Source organism: Mytilus trossulus, chromosome 9 (assembly GCF_036588685.1).
Source record: "Mytilus trossulus isolate FHL-02 chromosome 9, PNRI_Mtr1.1.1.hap1, whole genome shotgun sequence".
In the NCBI taxonomy this organism is placed as follows: domain Eukaryota; kingdom Metazoa; phylum Mollusca; class Bivalvia; order Mytilida; family Mytilidae; genus Mytilus; species Mytilus trossulus.
The window spans coordinates 9,247,500-9,265,579 of NC_086381.1; the positions used below are offsets into that span (position 1 = coordinate 9,247,500).

Here is an 18,080-nt window from a genome sequence, read left to right on the forward strand (position 1 = left end):
TATTCCATTAAATGTGGTTGACCTATTGCACATTAAAAAAAACCAATCTTAACCAAGATAACTACTAGTCAGACACCTACTCCTTCCGATCATTACATGCTTTGAATACAGTTGACCTGTTGCATATAGTATCTAAGAAATAAACTGACCCCGAGATTGACCAATGAACAACGAAAATATGGGCATGGTCAGATGATAATTGCCACAGACGTATACACATTTAAAAAAATCATTCCATGCACCAACTATAGTTGACCTATTGCTTATAGTTTTAGAAAAACGGACCATAAAACAAAAACTTAGTATTTTGAACTGTAGAATGAGGTCAAGCTAAAATCAAAAATGCCAGACTGACATGTACATTGTAAAATATTTTCATATACCAAATACAGTTGACCAATTACTAAGGCTTTTCTACCTCAGGCATAGATTAACTTAGCTGTATTTGGCAAACTTTTAGGAATTTTGGTTCTCAATGCTCTTCAACTTCGTACTTAATTTGGCATTTTAAACTATTTTAGATTCGAGCGTCACTGATGAGTCTTTAGTAGACGAAACGCACGTCTGGCGTATATACTTAATTTAGACCTGGTATCTATGATGAGTTTATTTGCATACAGTATTAGAAAAAAAAACGAACACGGAATCTTAACTTTAACCACTGAACCATGAAAATGAGGTCAAGTTCAAATAACACCCCCCAGTTGGACATGTGCACCTTATCATAATCATTTTATGCACCTATTAGACCTATTGTTTTTAAGCCCCACCTACGATAGTAAGGGTGCATTATTTTTTCTGTTCTGTGCGTCCGTTAGTCCCGCTTCAGGTTAAAGCTTTTGGTCAAGGTAGTTTTTGATGAAGCTGAAGTCCAATTAACTTAAAACCTAGTACACATGTTCCTTATGACATGATCTTTCTAATTTTAGAGCCAAATTAGACTTTTGACCCCAATTTCACAGTCCACTGAACATAGAAAATGAAAATGGGAGTTTCAGGTTAAAGTTTTTTGTCCATGTAGTTTTTGATAAAGTTGAAGTCCAATCAACTTGAAACTTAGTACACATGTTCCCTATGGTATAATCTTTCTGACTTTAATGCCAAATTAGATTTTTTACCCATTTTACGGTCCATTTAACATGGAAAATGATAGCGCGAGTGGGGCATCCGTGTACTTTGAACACATTCTTGTTAGTGTCTTGAGTTCTGGCTTTGACCACGAAACTTATCCGTGCTCACTGATTTGTGTAATGAGGTCGGAGTCGAGTGAAAACTGACTGGCATAATAACCTTCCAAGCTACGCACCTACCAAATATAGTTAGCTTGTCACTCATATGTTATAGTTGTTATTAAATAGTCCGTTTCTCTGCATGTTGGTATTTGTTTTGGTTGCACTTCATAGTTTCTATTGATCTGTTGTTTTCCTCTGATGGTTTGATGCGTTTTCCTCGGTTTTAGTTTGTAGCCTGGATTTTTTTCTCTTAATCGATTGATGACTGTTGCCTAAATTCATTATAAGAGAGACATTAGGAATGCTAAAAATCTTAGTTCTTTCCAAGTAGTGACTAAAAGACAATAGACATTTGATAGACGGAAATTTCTTTACATACGGCATCGACAACAAAGTATGAAGGATCCAGGTCTTCTACCTTTTTATATATTAAGCTTTTTATCTAATAGTGAATGCCACCGCAACCACCGCCAGAATATTTTCTATATGTCGAGCATTCAGCGACAGAGGTCACAGGCTGGATAAAAATTCAGCTTTTAAGTACTCTCTTATTATGAGGAATATGGGTTCATTTCAAGGTCGTCATATCCGTGGTATAGGTTAAATTTACGTTGTTAAGTCCGGATCTCATACTTTAAGCAGTATGTCAACTATATATTTGTGTAGGGAATGGTTGTAATGTGTACATGTTAGATTAACATTATTCATCTGCCCTTGATCTTAATTTCATGATTCATTTAACAATATTTAGTTTTTGTGGTTTGGTCTATTTTTCAGATAATATAAAAAATAGAATCACAATATTTGATGTCTGGAATGATTGCAAGGTGTACATGTCTGACTGACAGTTTTCATCTGGGACCTTTATCTCATTTTCGTGGACAATGTTTAGTATGTGTGGTCTTTTTGTTTGCAACTAAAACAACAGGGCGACTTATTTTTGTAAGGTGTACATATCTGTCAGTCACGGTTCATATGACCTTAACTGCATTTCCCTTGTTCATTGCGTAATGTTAAATTTTCCTCAAACATTTATGTTCAGTTTTAGAGAAGTCAATTTAATCGATATTTAGATACAGAATTATTATAATATGAATATACGTTAAACTGACATGAATCAAACACTATTTCCCCTACTTCATGATTTTGAGATCAATGTTAGGGTTTTAGCTGAGTTTGTTAAACCCTCAACAGTTAAACACCTCATATCCTGTAAACTACAAAACTTTTGAGATGTTTTTATGAAGGGGAATGGAAAATCAAGTCAAATAAAACACCAAAACAATGTCCAAAAATAAAAAAGACGAAAAAACTAAAACTACAATTACAAAACTAAGTAAAAACTATTAATCAAGCAACACTTAATACAATAGTAGTCTCTGGTAAAAACTATTAATTAAGCAAAACTAAAATACAATAAAAATCGGGATGAACTGTGATACTTCTAAAAGGTAAGCAGATTTCGAGTACTACTATCATATCAGATTCATGAATTGACCAACTGAAGCAATGGATTTGGTATTTTGAGCACACAATTTGTAATTGAGTTCTGAAAAATTATATGACCATATATGTGCCATTTGTAAAGGGACATAACTATTGTTTTTTTTGTCACAGGAAGTTCAACATAGCCTTAGGGATATTGATCTGGTGTTGACACCGATAACAAACTTCTTAAAAGCTTTATACATCATACTTTGTATATATATATGCCTTATGTAATGGAGTTTCCATCTGTCACATGTCCTTGACCTCATTTTCATGGTTCAGTGACTACTTGAAAAAAAAGTAAAGATTTCTCTCTTATTATAAGTAACATGATAACTGTATTTGGTATGTGTGCACCTTGCAAGGTCCTCATGCCCGTCAGACAGTTTTCTCTTAACATCAACCTCATTTCATGAATCTGTGTACAAGGTTAAGTTTTGGTGGTCAAGTTCATATCTCAGATACTATGAGCACAAAGTCTTCTGTTTAATGTATGGAAAGATTGTAAGGTAAACATGTCCAACTGGCGGTTGTCATCTGACCTTGACCTCATTTGCATGGTTTAGTGTTTGTATTTCTTATACTGAAGGCAATAGGTCTACTATATTTGGTGCATGGAAATATTTTCACGGTTCATTGATCAGTGTTAAGTTTTTGTGTTTTTGTCTGTTTTCTTAAACTTTACGCAATAGGTCAACTATATTTGTTGTATGATATTGTAAGGTGTATATGTCTGTGTGGTAGGTACCATCTGACCTTGATCTCATTTTCATGGTTCATTGGTCAATGTTAAGTTTTCATGGTTAAGTTTGTTTCTTAGATACTGTGAGAAAAAGTTTAACAATATAAGGGGTGTATTGAATGAGGTGTACATGTATTTTGCATTTGTTAAGGTGACCTTGACCTCTTTATTTTGGATCATGTTAAGTTTGTGCGATACTTGTAAAACTTTATATTTAGGACTATCAACATGAATTAATGGTCAGTAAAGAAGGGGAAACATTTGAGTGTGTGCACTCTTGTGTATATTGATTTATAGACCTTTGGTTTTCCTGAATTGTTTTACTATTTTGGGGTCCTTCATATCTTAAGTGTTCAATGTGAGCAAGGGCTTCATGTTGAAAGCTGTACTGTCATCTATAATTGTTAACTTTTTCATACCTTGCGATTTGGATGAGAGTTCTCGCATTGGCACTCATACCACATCTTCTTCTTTATATGGATTAAAGAATGTATCTCCTCCTTGTGGCATAAAACTAGGCTTTATCATTACTGCATAATTATTTGGTAAAGAAATATGAGGAGATAAGATTAACAACTATATCTCAAATTAGGGACCAAATTCACAGATATAAAAGAGTTGATATGTTGCAAAATTTTAATTTTAATAGCAAACTTTTTATTACAACAATAACATAGAAACTTATACAACATAACAAGTATTTAATTATTCTTCAATAACCATTAAACTATGCTTTCTGAATATATAAGAATATTATTAAAATGAATTTTATACCCCCCAAAAAAACATAACCTAACACTTCGGTGATTCCAATCACAAAATGATTCAATTAATATTAATAATCTTTTTTTTAATTTTTTTTGGAACTACATATACTTTCATCTATGAATTTCAAGTCGGATTTCTTGAAATATAAGTTCTTTATAGCTTGTTGAATTTAACATACATTGTTTTAGAACTACTTAAAACAAATTAGTTAAAGATATATATACCTTTCAAACCCATATGTATGTTTCTTACAGGATGTTTTTTGTATAGAATTATCTTCATTTAGATTGGATTTACAACATATATCCAAATGAAAAAGCTGATTTGTTTCAATTTTTTTTTTTTAAATAGAAATGCATTTCCATTCTCCTTTCTATATTTATATATTTTTTTTTGTGATTTTTAAATTAATTTAAAAAAAAATCGTTAAGACTATTCCCAGATAATAAAGTTATCGTCAATATCACACTGACAAACAGTTCATAAAATGGGTATAATTTTTGTTTTTCGATTTTGCAGATGTTTTTCCAAGCTAGTATTAGAGTATTGCTCGGTAAATCCAATGAGAACATACTAGATAAGTTAATCTCCATCAAGTTGACATCTCTACTTAAAAGTATCAGGATATCCAGTTAACAAACAATATAAAAGCATCTGTATTTTGGTCTTCAACATAAAGTATTATATTCATAATTAAATATTCATTTACTTTACTTAATTTTAGAGACAATGTACATTATATAAAACATTTTAGATTTCTTTTTTGTTGTTATTGTCTGATTTCAGATAAGTTTTAAAAACAAAGAAAATGAACCAAAAAAGACAACTGAAGAGGGATACTAAATGTCCATGATTGATATTGGTATCTAAAATTCAGGAAAACAAATAAAAACATTAAAAATTTATATTTATATTTCCATGATACATAAGATTTCTAAAATAACTATATTAAGAATTTCTGACACCTGATCCAAAAAAACAGTACAGTAACAAAACTTAAAGTTAAAGTAATTATGGTTTGATAAAAAAGTTCCTGTGTAAATTGTTGTACAAAAATTAATCAACTGAATGCTCTAAATGTAACAAGCTAAACATCCTTTTATATCAAGGGTCTTAATATGAATAACAACCTTTAAAAACATACGAAAATGCATCTGAGAATGACAGATACAAAACATACTTTTTGTAATAACAATGAACGAAAAGCAATGATCACAATATATGTACAGATTATGCGTCCACTTGAGGTAAGATTTGGCACTAATTCTGGGAACATTGACTGGTATATGATATTGCATGATATTATCAGCAACATTATATACTCATCAGTTCAATATTCTTAGGGATTTAGTGCACTAAACCTTTGTAAATTTAAAATTAATGTGATTTTTTTTTCAAATGTCAATTCTAAATCAGTCATTTTTTTATAATGATCATAAAAATGTAACTTATAAGATTGCATTATTCTTACATGACAGATAATCTTACGATTTATGCTAAAATAAAATCACCCAATTAATTAATTTACTTTATAATCTTGTTATGTTTAACAGAGAAAAATCTGACTTGAAATTACTTCATCAGTTACAGCTTATACATACATGATAATCAGGTTTTAAAAGGATGCAAAAAAAGAATCCATTTATCTATATTTCATTTTAAAGATAATAATTCTACTGTTTATTATGAAATCTTATTGCAATTTCAAATGAGTGACTTCATGTTTTTGAGTCTATTATATCAGTTTAAAATTTTCAAGTTAAGTTCGTATCCATCATTTGATGTTGACTGTATTTGTAAATTATAATTGTATAATATTGAATGTTTAATGTATGCCAACTAAGTTTTTTTTAATTTTATTAATCAGAAGTAATTAGCAGATGTTTCTTTGTCAAAAATAACATGATTAATTAGTTTCTAAGCAGAAGCAGGTCATTGGCAAACTTCCCCTTACAGGATGGAGCTGTTTTAATTTTGGGTCAGCAGACACACATCATACTTTAAAAATTTGAGAAAAATAGGAATTTACTAAGAAATTCCAATATCATATTTGCCATGAAGTGGTTTGACCAGTGTAATGAATTATTATTTAATCTATATATAGCAAGATAATGGTATTGTTGCAACTTAAAGGTAACAGACCTTCTAAACAAGGCATAAACTAACTTTAAAACTAACAGATATAGGAAGATGTGATGTGAGTGTCAATGAGACAACTCTCCATCCAAATAACAATTTAAAAAAAAAAAAAAGCAAACCATTATAGGTCAACGTAAGGCCCTTGGCTCACACCAAACAACAAGCTATAAAGCTATAACTTCATTAAGATGATGGCAATAATGTGCAATTTAATTGAGCTTGCAATATTTTTTTGGCTTTAAGAGTGTGCTCACCTAACAGTAAAGCGTTAGACAAAAAACACTATAGCTTTAAACACATTGTATAACCATTTACCACTTAAAGACCAAACAGCCTATTCATTTCTACCAGTGATTTTTCCTTAAAATTTTGTGTGAAGGTATTTAATGATTTGAGGAACAAAATATGATGAAAAAAATTGGGGGTCACCGACTTAGTTTTGTCGCTATAGCAACCTCAGTTTCGTGTTTTCCCGAATATTAACATAATATTTGCTTGTTATATAAACTCTCAAAAAAATACTTTATATCAAACCTACAAGCATAATTCTTGTTTCACGTTAAACAGTAGATTTGTATCTAGCTAATACAGGTTCAAGAGTTTAAGACTCATATTGTTTTGATCTTTAAAAATATGATTTATTTCATTACCGCCAAAAATAAAACGTAAAAATGAAAAACGTTTCCAGTATTAAAAAATATCTACCAGTGATTTCTTTATAATAATTTCAAGAAGGAAAGTGCCATGTGCACTTTTCAAAATAAAGCAAAAAAAAGTGTATGTCACCGACCTTTCAAAAAAGTTATGAGTAATTTTCATGTTTTTTTCTCTTTCGTTTTGAAGAAAAGAGTTGTCTTTCTTCAGAACATTGCATCTGACGTCATAGTACAAAACTTTCCTTGCTGGCGCACTATTTGAAAAAAATCGCAAATTGAATGTTTGAAACCCACATTTAAATTTCCAAGAATAACAACTTAATTCACCTACTTTATTATCCGGTAATACAAGAGATTATGCATGTGTCAGTATTAGATCTTATGATGTTGTTTCCGCACGATATTAACGTTCAGAAACATGCACCATCCGTCGGAATGGAAAATTGTTTGAAATTACCTTTCACGCCGCTTTTGTTAGAAAGTCTGTTTTTGTCCTCTGCCCCTCATTAACAAAATTATTGAAAATAAAAAAAGAAATGAAAGATGGCACTGGCTAACTACAGAGTATTTGACTATATCAGACTAGATGTGTGTGGGTTTTTTTTTCGCGTTAATTTCAGAAGTTTGCCGTAACGAACTCATTTGCTACTGTTGACAGACGGACATACAAAAGCATGGACACCATTATATTTTCCTGACTAAGATGAACGTATAAAAGTTATTCCATCTAGTTTGTGAATTCATTATTTCTGAATATTTATCTTGCGTCCCTCTTTTAAGATGTAAGGAAATTAAAATTATAGGTATAATTTATGAATTAAAGATTTTGATTCTAAAACTTTATACATCTATCATAAAATACAATCCCTGTTATTACTACCTCACATGTTTTGAATAAACTAGACAGCAAATATAAAATACAAAAAGTTTTTAATTTAAAAATAATTTTCTGTTGAAAATTACAAAGTAAGATTTCTCCAACAGGATAAAATATTATAAATCTAAATTGCTAATTTTGGAAATTAAAACAAAGACACTAAGGTTGTTGCCGGCATTGAAAATCGAAATTTGTTTTCAATCTTTTCGCTCATAGTCGTAGCTAAATGAAAGGGAGAGATTTTTTGTTGTATATTATTCTTGGAGCAATTTTTTTTGGTCATAAGTTAAATTAACAACAATTAAGTTTTAAACACCGACCATTTTGATTTAAATCATATTTGCTGAGTATTAATTTGATTAATATGTTTTGCCTTACAGCTAATTTCCGAATGCAAGAAGGGTAAAACTTTGGTTGGCTTCCTTGCTTTGTTTGTATGAATGTTTATTCAAGCTTTGTAATTAAGATTGACATCTTCATATATAGGTATGTAAACCTGTATATATGATATTTAAATTCCATTGGACATTATCAAAATAAAATTATACAAAATATACAAACAAACCAAAGTGTTGATCTACATACATTAGGAAATTAGCTGTAAGTTTCAGTCAGATCAGCCGAAATGTTTATCATTTCTTCATAAGACAATTTTAAATGAAACAAATGACAAACGACAATGACCCTTTATCATAATTTAATTTTTATTATGAGATTTTGCCAAACAAGCAGTATAAATAAATTTTAACTTCATTGCCAGTTCGGACATTATTTTACGAGAATCATCCAGATATCAGTTACATGCATACGTTGCAAGTATGTCAAAACTTCTAGAAATAATTTTTTATCGGCCTGACCTTCTGAATACTCAATTTTTGATATTTTTGAAAAAATGACATTGAAATTAAAAGGATCAAATCATAGGAAACATGTGTACTAAGTTTTAAGTTGACATGCAGGACTTCAACTTCATCAAAAACTACCTTGACCAAAAACTTTAACATGAAGCGGGACGGACAGACGAACGAACGGCCAAACGAACACACAGATCAGAAAACATAAACTGGACATAAAAATAATTTTCACCCCGGTAATCCGTACACAATTGGCGCCAATGAAAGTCAAAATCTACACAAGTGAAAGAATAAAAACAAATGAAATGCAGATCGGCGCAAATATAAGACAAAATCTATGCGCATGTGAAAGAATAAAAAAAATGAGGTGCAGATCGGCGCAAAAAAGTCGTGATCAAAATTCATATTTTATTATTTTTATTAAAACGAAGGTTAAATATAGTGTAGTATCTTTTGTGTCCATTTGTGTTAAATTTCCACAAGATATCAGCGCAACGCTTAATTCCTCTTTTCTTGGGAGACGAATTTTTAAAAAGCGTACACCATGTTGGAATTCCGGCGTGAAAAACGCGAAATAGGACGTTATAATTTGACGTTTTCTCATTGCTAGAAACAACGTCATAGAGCTTTTATGTCACTACCCAGTTGCGTTAGTTGATGCGCATAAACAATAGGCTGTTTGGTCTTTAAGCCATGAAATGAGTTTCTCCAAAAAGGTAGATATTTAGAGATATGACTGTGCATAACAGAAACCAGTTGACATATGCTGCTTCTGCTTAGAAACTTTTATTCTATGTAATACCCAGATTATAGTAGTCTCTAAAGACAATAACTACATCACTGTAAATAACTCTCGTTTTTAGTGTCAACAGACATTGTATGTTAAGAACAAGCAAATTGATGAGCCTACTAAGCTAAGTGAACATTTCCTCTTCAGTTGGCTTAGAGACCCACACTCGCATCTTCTGGTCCTTGAATTTCTTCAGCATCACTTGTTTGGCTTGCTGAAAGTCTATAGCCATTTGTTTGGCTTTGTAATAACTATCAGCTTGTAACAGATCCTGACGACCAAACTTCTGACAGACATGTTTGAAAGCATCGTAGAAATTCCTCTTTGTACATCTGGAGAACATACTCCCTTTCTCTATCCTGAAATGCAAAAACAAAAAATGACTATACAGATATTATGAATTTATAATATATAATTTTTTAACATCCCTTCCAAATTCTGATATTTCTGGAATACCTTATAAATGAAAACTTGCTAGAGTAATTTCCGTTTTGACTTAAATACTAAAAAAAATTGTAAGGGTTCCGCGGAACCCAGTGTCTCGCCTACTTTTGCTGTAACTCCCAGGCTCAACAAAAATGAGGAAAACAATCAATAAAAGTATTCCTCTTGATCCTATCTTTGGATTGTAAGAAGCTTCTGTCCAACATGTCCAAGTTTGGTAAAATTTCAGGATAGTTTATGAATCAAATAAATGTTTTAAAATCTTTAACTGCAGACTGTATGTAATGTTAACTGGAAGAAAAACTAAGTCCATTTATAAGTAAAATATAGATAGACAGGTACCAAATATTAACAAAATTTCCTTTCTAGATACTAGCTTTTGATCATAAACAAGCTTCTGTTCAACTTCAGTACAAATCTAAAACAGTTTAAGAAAGTTATTAATTTTTTTTTAAATTTAACCACAGAGTGAATATGTGTTGTTTCCTGGCAGAAAACCTAAGTCTAGTTAAAAGTATAATACGGAAAAAATGGATTTAAAAAAAAAAAATACTTCTGGATACTATCTTATGATCATAAACAAGCTTCTGTCTAAGTTTGGTACAAACCCAGGATAGTTAAAGAAATTTATTAAAATTTTAAAAACTTTAACTGCAGACTGTATGTAATGTTAACTGGAAGAAAAACTAAGTCCATTTATAAGTAAAAATAAGAAAAAATGGAATTTTATTTTTGCAAACTTTACTTCTGGATTCTATCTTATGATCATAAACAAGCTTCTGTCCAAGTTTGGTAGAAATCCAGTGTAGTTTAAGAAAGATATTTAAATTTTAAAAACGTTAACCTTAGAGTGAATGTAATGTTTCCCCGCAGAAAAAACTAAGTCCATTTATAAATAAAATACAGAAAAAATAGAATTTTATTTTTACAAAATTTACTTCTGGATACTATCTTATGATCATAAACAAGCTTCTGTCCAGGTTTGGTAGAAATCCAGTATAGTTTAAGAAAGTTTTTAAATTTTCAAAAACTTTAACCACAGAGTGAATATTTGTGGACGCCGCTGCCGACGACGGAATGTAGGATCGCTTAGTCTCGTTTTTTCGACTAAAGTTGAAGGCTCAACAAAAAATGTTGAATAAACATCAATGAATTAACTATGCACATGAGTCTTATCCTACTACATATGATAAATTTTTTAATGTTGAAAGTATTAAGATTTTATGAGATATCATGACATCTTGATATTATCCATGAAATTGTGGTTAATGGCAGATGAACCCTGTACAAATACTAGCAGCAATGAATCTATACAACAAATTCAAGTTTCCTTTTTCATTGTATGTTTTATTTGATACTTTATATTTTTCTGTTGTAGTTTATATATTTGTAAAGGCCAGAAACTATTTATATGTAAAAATAAGAAGATGTGGTATAATTGCCCACGAAAAGACTCTCCACCAAAGACCATATGACATAAAAGTTAACAACTAAATGTCACCACACAACCTTTCACAATGAGAAAAACCCATACCACATAGTCAACTATTAAAGGACCTTAAATAAAAATGTAAAATAATTCAAATGAAAAAAACTACCGGCAGTGGCGGAACATGGGAGGGGTTCTCCTTTTTAGGGAAGATCAATGCATTTGAATGGGGACATATGGTTGGAAACCCCCTTTACCCTGCATGGCCTTAATGTATATAACAATGAAAAACATTTACCCAGTATAACATCTTCCTTCAGTGCCATCTGTCACTTCTGGTCTGTCATCATAGAAATTCCAGTTTACGCTTAAAGCTTTTGTTTTCTGTGTCTCCCTAGATGGTTCACATGCTGTGATTCGTCCTAACCATGGATGGTTCAGCCTATAACCACTTGGTAACATAGTTTCTACTTTTGGTTCATCTCTGTCTACTCGACAACACATTGCTCTTGACAAGTGGCCATGATCATATAGGAATCCTACATTCATAAAGAAAAATATTATTAATTACTGAATTGTGCAGCAATCTTTGCTTAAAGAAGCTTTTGCAGGCATGTGTGCAGAAAGATATTGTTGTCATAAATAAATGTTTCAATCAGAAAGTGATGTTAAGATTATTGATAATAGCTAAGAATTGATCCATAATAGTCGACTCCAATTAATTGCATACTAATTGCATAATTCTGTTCTGCAAAAAACATTTCTGATTCATTTAATGTAAAAATATCTGATTATCTGAATAGCCCATTAAGTGGCCTTTTGGTTAATTGCATGTCAAATAATTCTTTCATTCCACATCATATATTTATATAACCTACCTAGGGTTAAAGAGCTCAGATATATAGGATCTATGAAATGACTGAGTAATGCCCCTTGCATGCCTAAAACATTCCAGCGACAGAGTTTGTCTGAACATGACATGGTTCTTAATCTCTCCCCACGCAATATCCCATCAAAGGTCTGGGCCACAAAATCTTCATCCACTGGTATTGTGCCTTCTCCTAAAATATTTCAAAATTTGTTTTCCTTTAACTTGTAAACTTTATGAATCTTAACTATCAACAACACTTTTAAATTGAAAAAAAATACAGTACTTATTTGAATAAATATATTTAGTACTTGAATCTTTTTTTTTTTTAAATCCTGACTTCAATCATCTTCTTTGGAAACTGAAAGTATTTGAATTCTGCTTTTTCACTTGTTGACAACATCAATAAGTTTAAAACAAATTCAAATTTGAAACTAACTTCAAACAAATCTTAAGCTATAAAAAGGGTGAAGATTTTTTTTAATAAACAATGTTAGTCTTATATGTTTCTTTATTTCAGTTCACTTATATGTTTTGAGGTTTAGAATAACTTCCATTTCCACTGAACTAGTATACATTTGTATTTAGGGGCCAGCTCCTCTGCGTGCAGGATTTTCTCACTGCATTGTATACCCATTGGTAGCCTTAGGCTGTGATGCTCCCTCATCCAGGTTTTTGTCTCTTTGACACATTCCCCATTCCCATTCTCAATTAATATTGTATTGTCCATAACACAATAATGTGCTGTTTTTTATATTAAGTCCTACCTCCTTCCATTTTAGTCCTGAGTACACCCTGGACTTGGTTGGCAAATGTTGGCTGATGAGATTTATCATTTAGAGACTGTAAAGGAGCATTGTTTGATTCAGCATCCCTGTTTTAATAAAATGTTATCATTACCATCAAATATATTTATAATAGTATTCGAGAGATAATTGTTGGTAAGAGGTACATGCATTTTCATTAATATATTTTATCTATGAAAAAAAGTAATAACACAAAAATATTGTCAACGTGCATGAACAAAACAAACAGACATAATAGGTAAAAATGTCAAAAATACAGCAGTCAACATTGTGTTTGTAAAGAAACAAAACAAACTTAGAAAATGATACTCATTATGTGGTAAAATCAAAACTATTGACATTTACTTAAAGGAGTTTACTTTACATGAATCAAATATCAACAGCAATTACTGTCCTGTCTTATGTGCCTGTCCAAAGCCATGAGCCTGAAGTTCAGTGGTTGTCATTGGTTCATGTCATTCAAATTTGTTTTTTGGTAAATCCGTTTGTCATAAATTAGACAGTAAGTTTTTCTCAATTGAACTGTTTCCTATTTTTCATGACTTTTATACTGAACTATAGGGTATGGGTGTATCTCATTGTTTGAAACTGTACAGTTGCCTAAATTGCTTATATCCACTTCATTTTGATTCAGGTGGATAGTTGTTTCGTGGGCAATCACACCACATCTCCTTATTTTTATATACATAAGAATTATGTGTAGGCATTCTAACCAAAAAATAACAAATATTCACACTGCAAATTTGACACTCCTTTCCACAAAATATATTGAGAAGGTCATGTTTTTGTTCTCTGACTGTTAATAGCGTCTTTACACTAACTCTGTTGGAAGTTGTATGTGTACTGATTGACAATTTTTTCTCAGATCCATGTTTTTTTTTTATATCAGTTGTTATTTAATTGGAACTAGCTGTCAGTAACTGTGAATACTCTCAGATCTGTACTTATGTCTTTTTGTTGTTTGTGTGTACAAGTACCCAGTCACGTCCACTCTGTGCTTTTTTTAGATGTATTTCTATTTGTAACCATCTGATTGGTTAAGTAGGGATCCCGCTTTGGTCTCTTGTGGAGAGTTGTCTCATTGGGCAATTTGGCAATCATACCATACCATACCACATCTTCATTTTTATATTTGATAAAATTGTTCATATTTCTTTTATCTCTGACAATCTTAATGAGCAACCTGACTTCTTGACCTTACCTGGGTGAGAATAAAGCTCCATCTCCACACGGTGCTGTAGATATATACAAGTGAAATGTTATCCCTTACCTGGGTGAGAATAAAGCTCCATCTCCACATGGTGCTGTAGATATATACAAGTGGAATGTTATCCCTTACCTGGGTGAGAACAAAGCTCCATCTCCACATGGTGCTGTAGATATATACAAGTGGAATGTTATCCCTTACCTGGGTGAGAATAAAGCTCCATCTCCACATGGTGCTGTAGATATATACAAGTGGAATGTTATCCCTTACCTGGGTGAGAATAAAGCTCCATCTCCACATGGTGCTGTAGATATATACAAGTGGAATGTTATCCCTTACCTGGGTGAGAACAAAGCTCCATCTCCACATGGTGCTGTAGATATATACAAGTGGAATGTTATCCCTTACCTGGGTGAGAACAAAGCTCCATCTCCACATGGTGCTGTAGATATATACAAGTGGAATGTTATCCCATCTTTAACCTTTAACTTCCCTGATGATGAAGGTTCCAATATCTCATCATTTATACCAGGCTGAAATGACATTAGTCTTCTATACAAGAACCTGCAAAAAGATAAGTTCAATAATTTTATATCAGATTTTCATTTCATAAGGGAGCCTCTGTGGCAGGGAGGTCTAAGTAGTTCAACTGGGACCACATCCCTAATGCGCCTCTAAATGAGGAACTCAAAAGTCATGTGAAAAGAAAAAATCCCTGGGTAGTGATATTGGACATGTTTTTTATTTTTTTACAAATGACTGACCTAATTATTTGTGGTGATTAGGAAAGTAGAGGAACATAGAATAAATGTGTAAAAACTATGGACCTATTAAATGTGTTCAAAGTATTAAATTTACATAGAACTTATTGTGTTAAAAAAAGGGATATTTTACCACAAGGAGCCGCATCACAAAAGGATGTTCAGGGTATGCTAATTTACGGAAAAAGTCATCTCACTTCGTACCCCGAAAATTTAACCACACATGTGAAAATGTCACAGCTTGGAAATGAGCTATCATACATATCCAAGTTTACGATATGGACTGAGCTACAGGAAAAAATGTTAACATTCAGGGCCGTAACTAGCCTCTTGTAATTGTGAGGCAAAATATATTTTAGGCGAGGGGTCTGGGGGAGCTCTGAGCGAAATAACGCAAAATCGTGCATTCTGAGCGTTTCTCGGACTCGTTCTTACAATGAAACATAATAAATTTTTAGCTATTTTTTTCCGACAACATTCTGGTCTCAAAGCAAAAACAAAGATTCATTGTAATTTAAAACTTCAAGTCTTTTAGGTTTTAGGGACACCATTAAAAGGCCGATATGTAGGATGAAGCAAATATTGTAATTCTCATAATCATCAATACCAGATCTGTCTGTCTGTTCTGGTCTTGTATTGTGCTTAGACTTTGGGGATTTTAAATGACTAGATTAAAAATATAGTGACAGTGCAGTATTATACTTTAATATAAAAAAAAAAAAAAGATGTGGTTTGATTGCCAATAAGACAACTACCCACAAAAGACCAAAATGACACAGACATTAACAACTATAGTTCACCGTACGGCCTTCAACAATGAACAAAGCACATACCGCATAGTCAGCTATAAAAGGCCCCGATAAGACAATGTAAAACAATTCAAACGAGAAAACTAACGGCCTTATTTATGTAAAAAAATGAAAGAAAAAAAAACAAATATGTAACACATAAACAAACGACAACCACTGAATTACAGGCTCCTGACTTGGGATAGGCACATACATAAACAATGTGGCGGGGCTAAAGATATTAGCGGGATACCAACCCTCCCCTAACCTGGGACAGTGGTATAACAGTACAATAAACAACGAACTATAAAATCAGTTGAAAAAGGCTCAAACTCATCAGATGGACAAACATACAAGTAGACGTGGCCGGGTACTTATACATCCCAATACAAAAAGACACAATGAACAGATCTGAGAGTACTCGCAGTTATCTGAAAGCTAGTCCAAAGCCACTAATAACTAATAAAAAATCATGCATTTAAGTACTAAATACTTTTTAAAATATACTGCTTAAATCGTCACTAGGGACCATCTTTGACTGTGTTTTACTGTATTAATGATTCTTTTTGTTGAAGACCCTCAAGCAACTTTCAAGATAAAGAACAGGAGAACAGGAATAAAAACTTTGACTATTGAGCATTTGTATTTTTTCTATGCATTGATAATCTGTGGGATAAGGCCCGTGCACGTTTACTCCATATTTCTTTATTTTCTGTTTAAGGGTCTGAACACGACTTAATGCAAGTTTAACAGGGCTTCAATGTAAAAGGTCATATAGCAATACATTGTTGATTTTTTCAAATTATCTGATACCAGGAATTGGGTAACCTTACTTTAATTTGAACCATGTCAGCTATCTAGTCTTATCTGAAAAAAAAACCCCCAGTTTTGTATTCTTTGAAATCAAATTCAATTCCCCATGAAGAAACGACCATTTTTATTATGTGTCCAGTCATCAGTAGCATCGTATAGTCTTAAAATATTTTCTCGCATAATATCTGGACATCAATGGACATGCAACATCGCAAAATCTGACGTTTACAAATGAAAGTCAACACCCAGACTATAGAAATACAGTATTGGACAATAAATGAACAAAAAAAAAAATTTTTTAACTTTTTTTTTTTTGAAATTTCAAACATGAGGCATTTGCCTCATTTGCCTCAATGTAGTTACGGCCCTGACATTACCGCCAATGTAAAAACAATTAAAGATTTTGACCCAACTAGTGTTTCAACAGCCTGTGAAAACTGAGGTTGTTAGTTTGAAGCCTGTACCTGCCAGACACACTCATCTCCAATCTTAATTGATTAGGACTCTCAGTTTTCCTAATCTAAAGACTAATAAGATTCTCAAGTCAAAGGCACCTTTCACATGAAGGGTTTGAACTAACAGTCCTCAGTGCTGATAGACTAATGATACAGTAGATTTACTACTTACACCCTAAGCTACTAATGTCACATGACTTATCATAAACTAACATACTTCACTTGATCTCTGTTTATACTTAATGCAAACAGATATCAAACAATTCACAAAGAACAACATTTTTTTTATAAATACCTTATAAATCCTCTTCTTGAGATGATTTCAGCATGTGAATCATTTACAGTATTGCCTTCTAAACTTAGCTCTTTTCCAGTTATACAGCGATTTCCTGAAATTGTAAAACTAAATGAATGACATCAACTGAAAATTTTAATCTCTTTTTTTTTACACTGACATGAACCAATAGATGTCACCCTTCCAGTGATAATATATGTAATAGCAATACTGACATGAAGCATTGAATCTAAACAATATACAGGGGTAGAAATACGAACAAGAATGTGTACAAAAACTTTAAGTAAATGGATGCCCCATCCGCACTATCATTTTCTATGTTCAATGGACCGTGAAAATGTGAGAAAATCTCTAATTTTGCATTAAAAACTACCTCAACCAAAAACTTTAACCTGAAGAGGGACAGACAGACGGAAAAAAGAACAGACAAACAAATGGACAAACAGACATAAACACAGACCAGAAAACATAATGCCCATAAATATGACATAAAAAGACTTGCCCTCCTAATTTTTAATTTACCCTACTGATTCGCATTATATATAGTAACACTGTCCCTAGTAGATAGTGAACCATAAGGTATAGTAGCATTGTCCCTATTGGTAATGCTCACCAGAACCAATAGATATCACAGCTCTAGTATCAATATCCCTCATAGCAATGCAGAC

General features: G+C 32.1%; 1 protein-coding gene across 3 annotated transcripts in view; it reads right to left on the reverse strand.

Annotated features, from left to right (window-relative positions):
- Positions 1-4,085: 4,085 nt before the first annotated feature.
- The window catches only part of LOC134685078 (double-stranded RNA-specific adenosine deaminase-like), a 33,854-nt gene continuing 19,859 nt past the window's right edge, over positions 4,086-18,080 (reverse strand). For all 3 annotated transcript variants that reach the window (XM_063544487.1, XM_063544486.1, XM_063544488.1), the window contains exons 6-11: positions 17,413-17,506; positions 14,709-14,864; positions 13,055-13,161; positions 12,298-12,480; positions 11,718-11,958; positions 4,086-9,905 (exon numbers count right to left, since the gene is read on the reverse strand). In XM_063544487.1, coding sequence (XP_063400557.1) covers positions 9,671-9,905; positions 11,718-11,958; positions 12,298-12,480; positions 13,055-13,161; positions 14,709-14,864; positions 17,413-17,506 — 1,016 coding nt within the window. In that variant the 3' untranslated portion in view covers positions 4,086-9,670. The remainder of the gene's footprint in view (positions 9,906-11,717; positions 11,959-12,297; positions 12,481-13,054; positions 13,162-14,708; positions 14,865-17,412; positions 17,507-18,080) is intronic.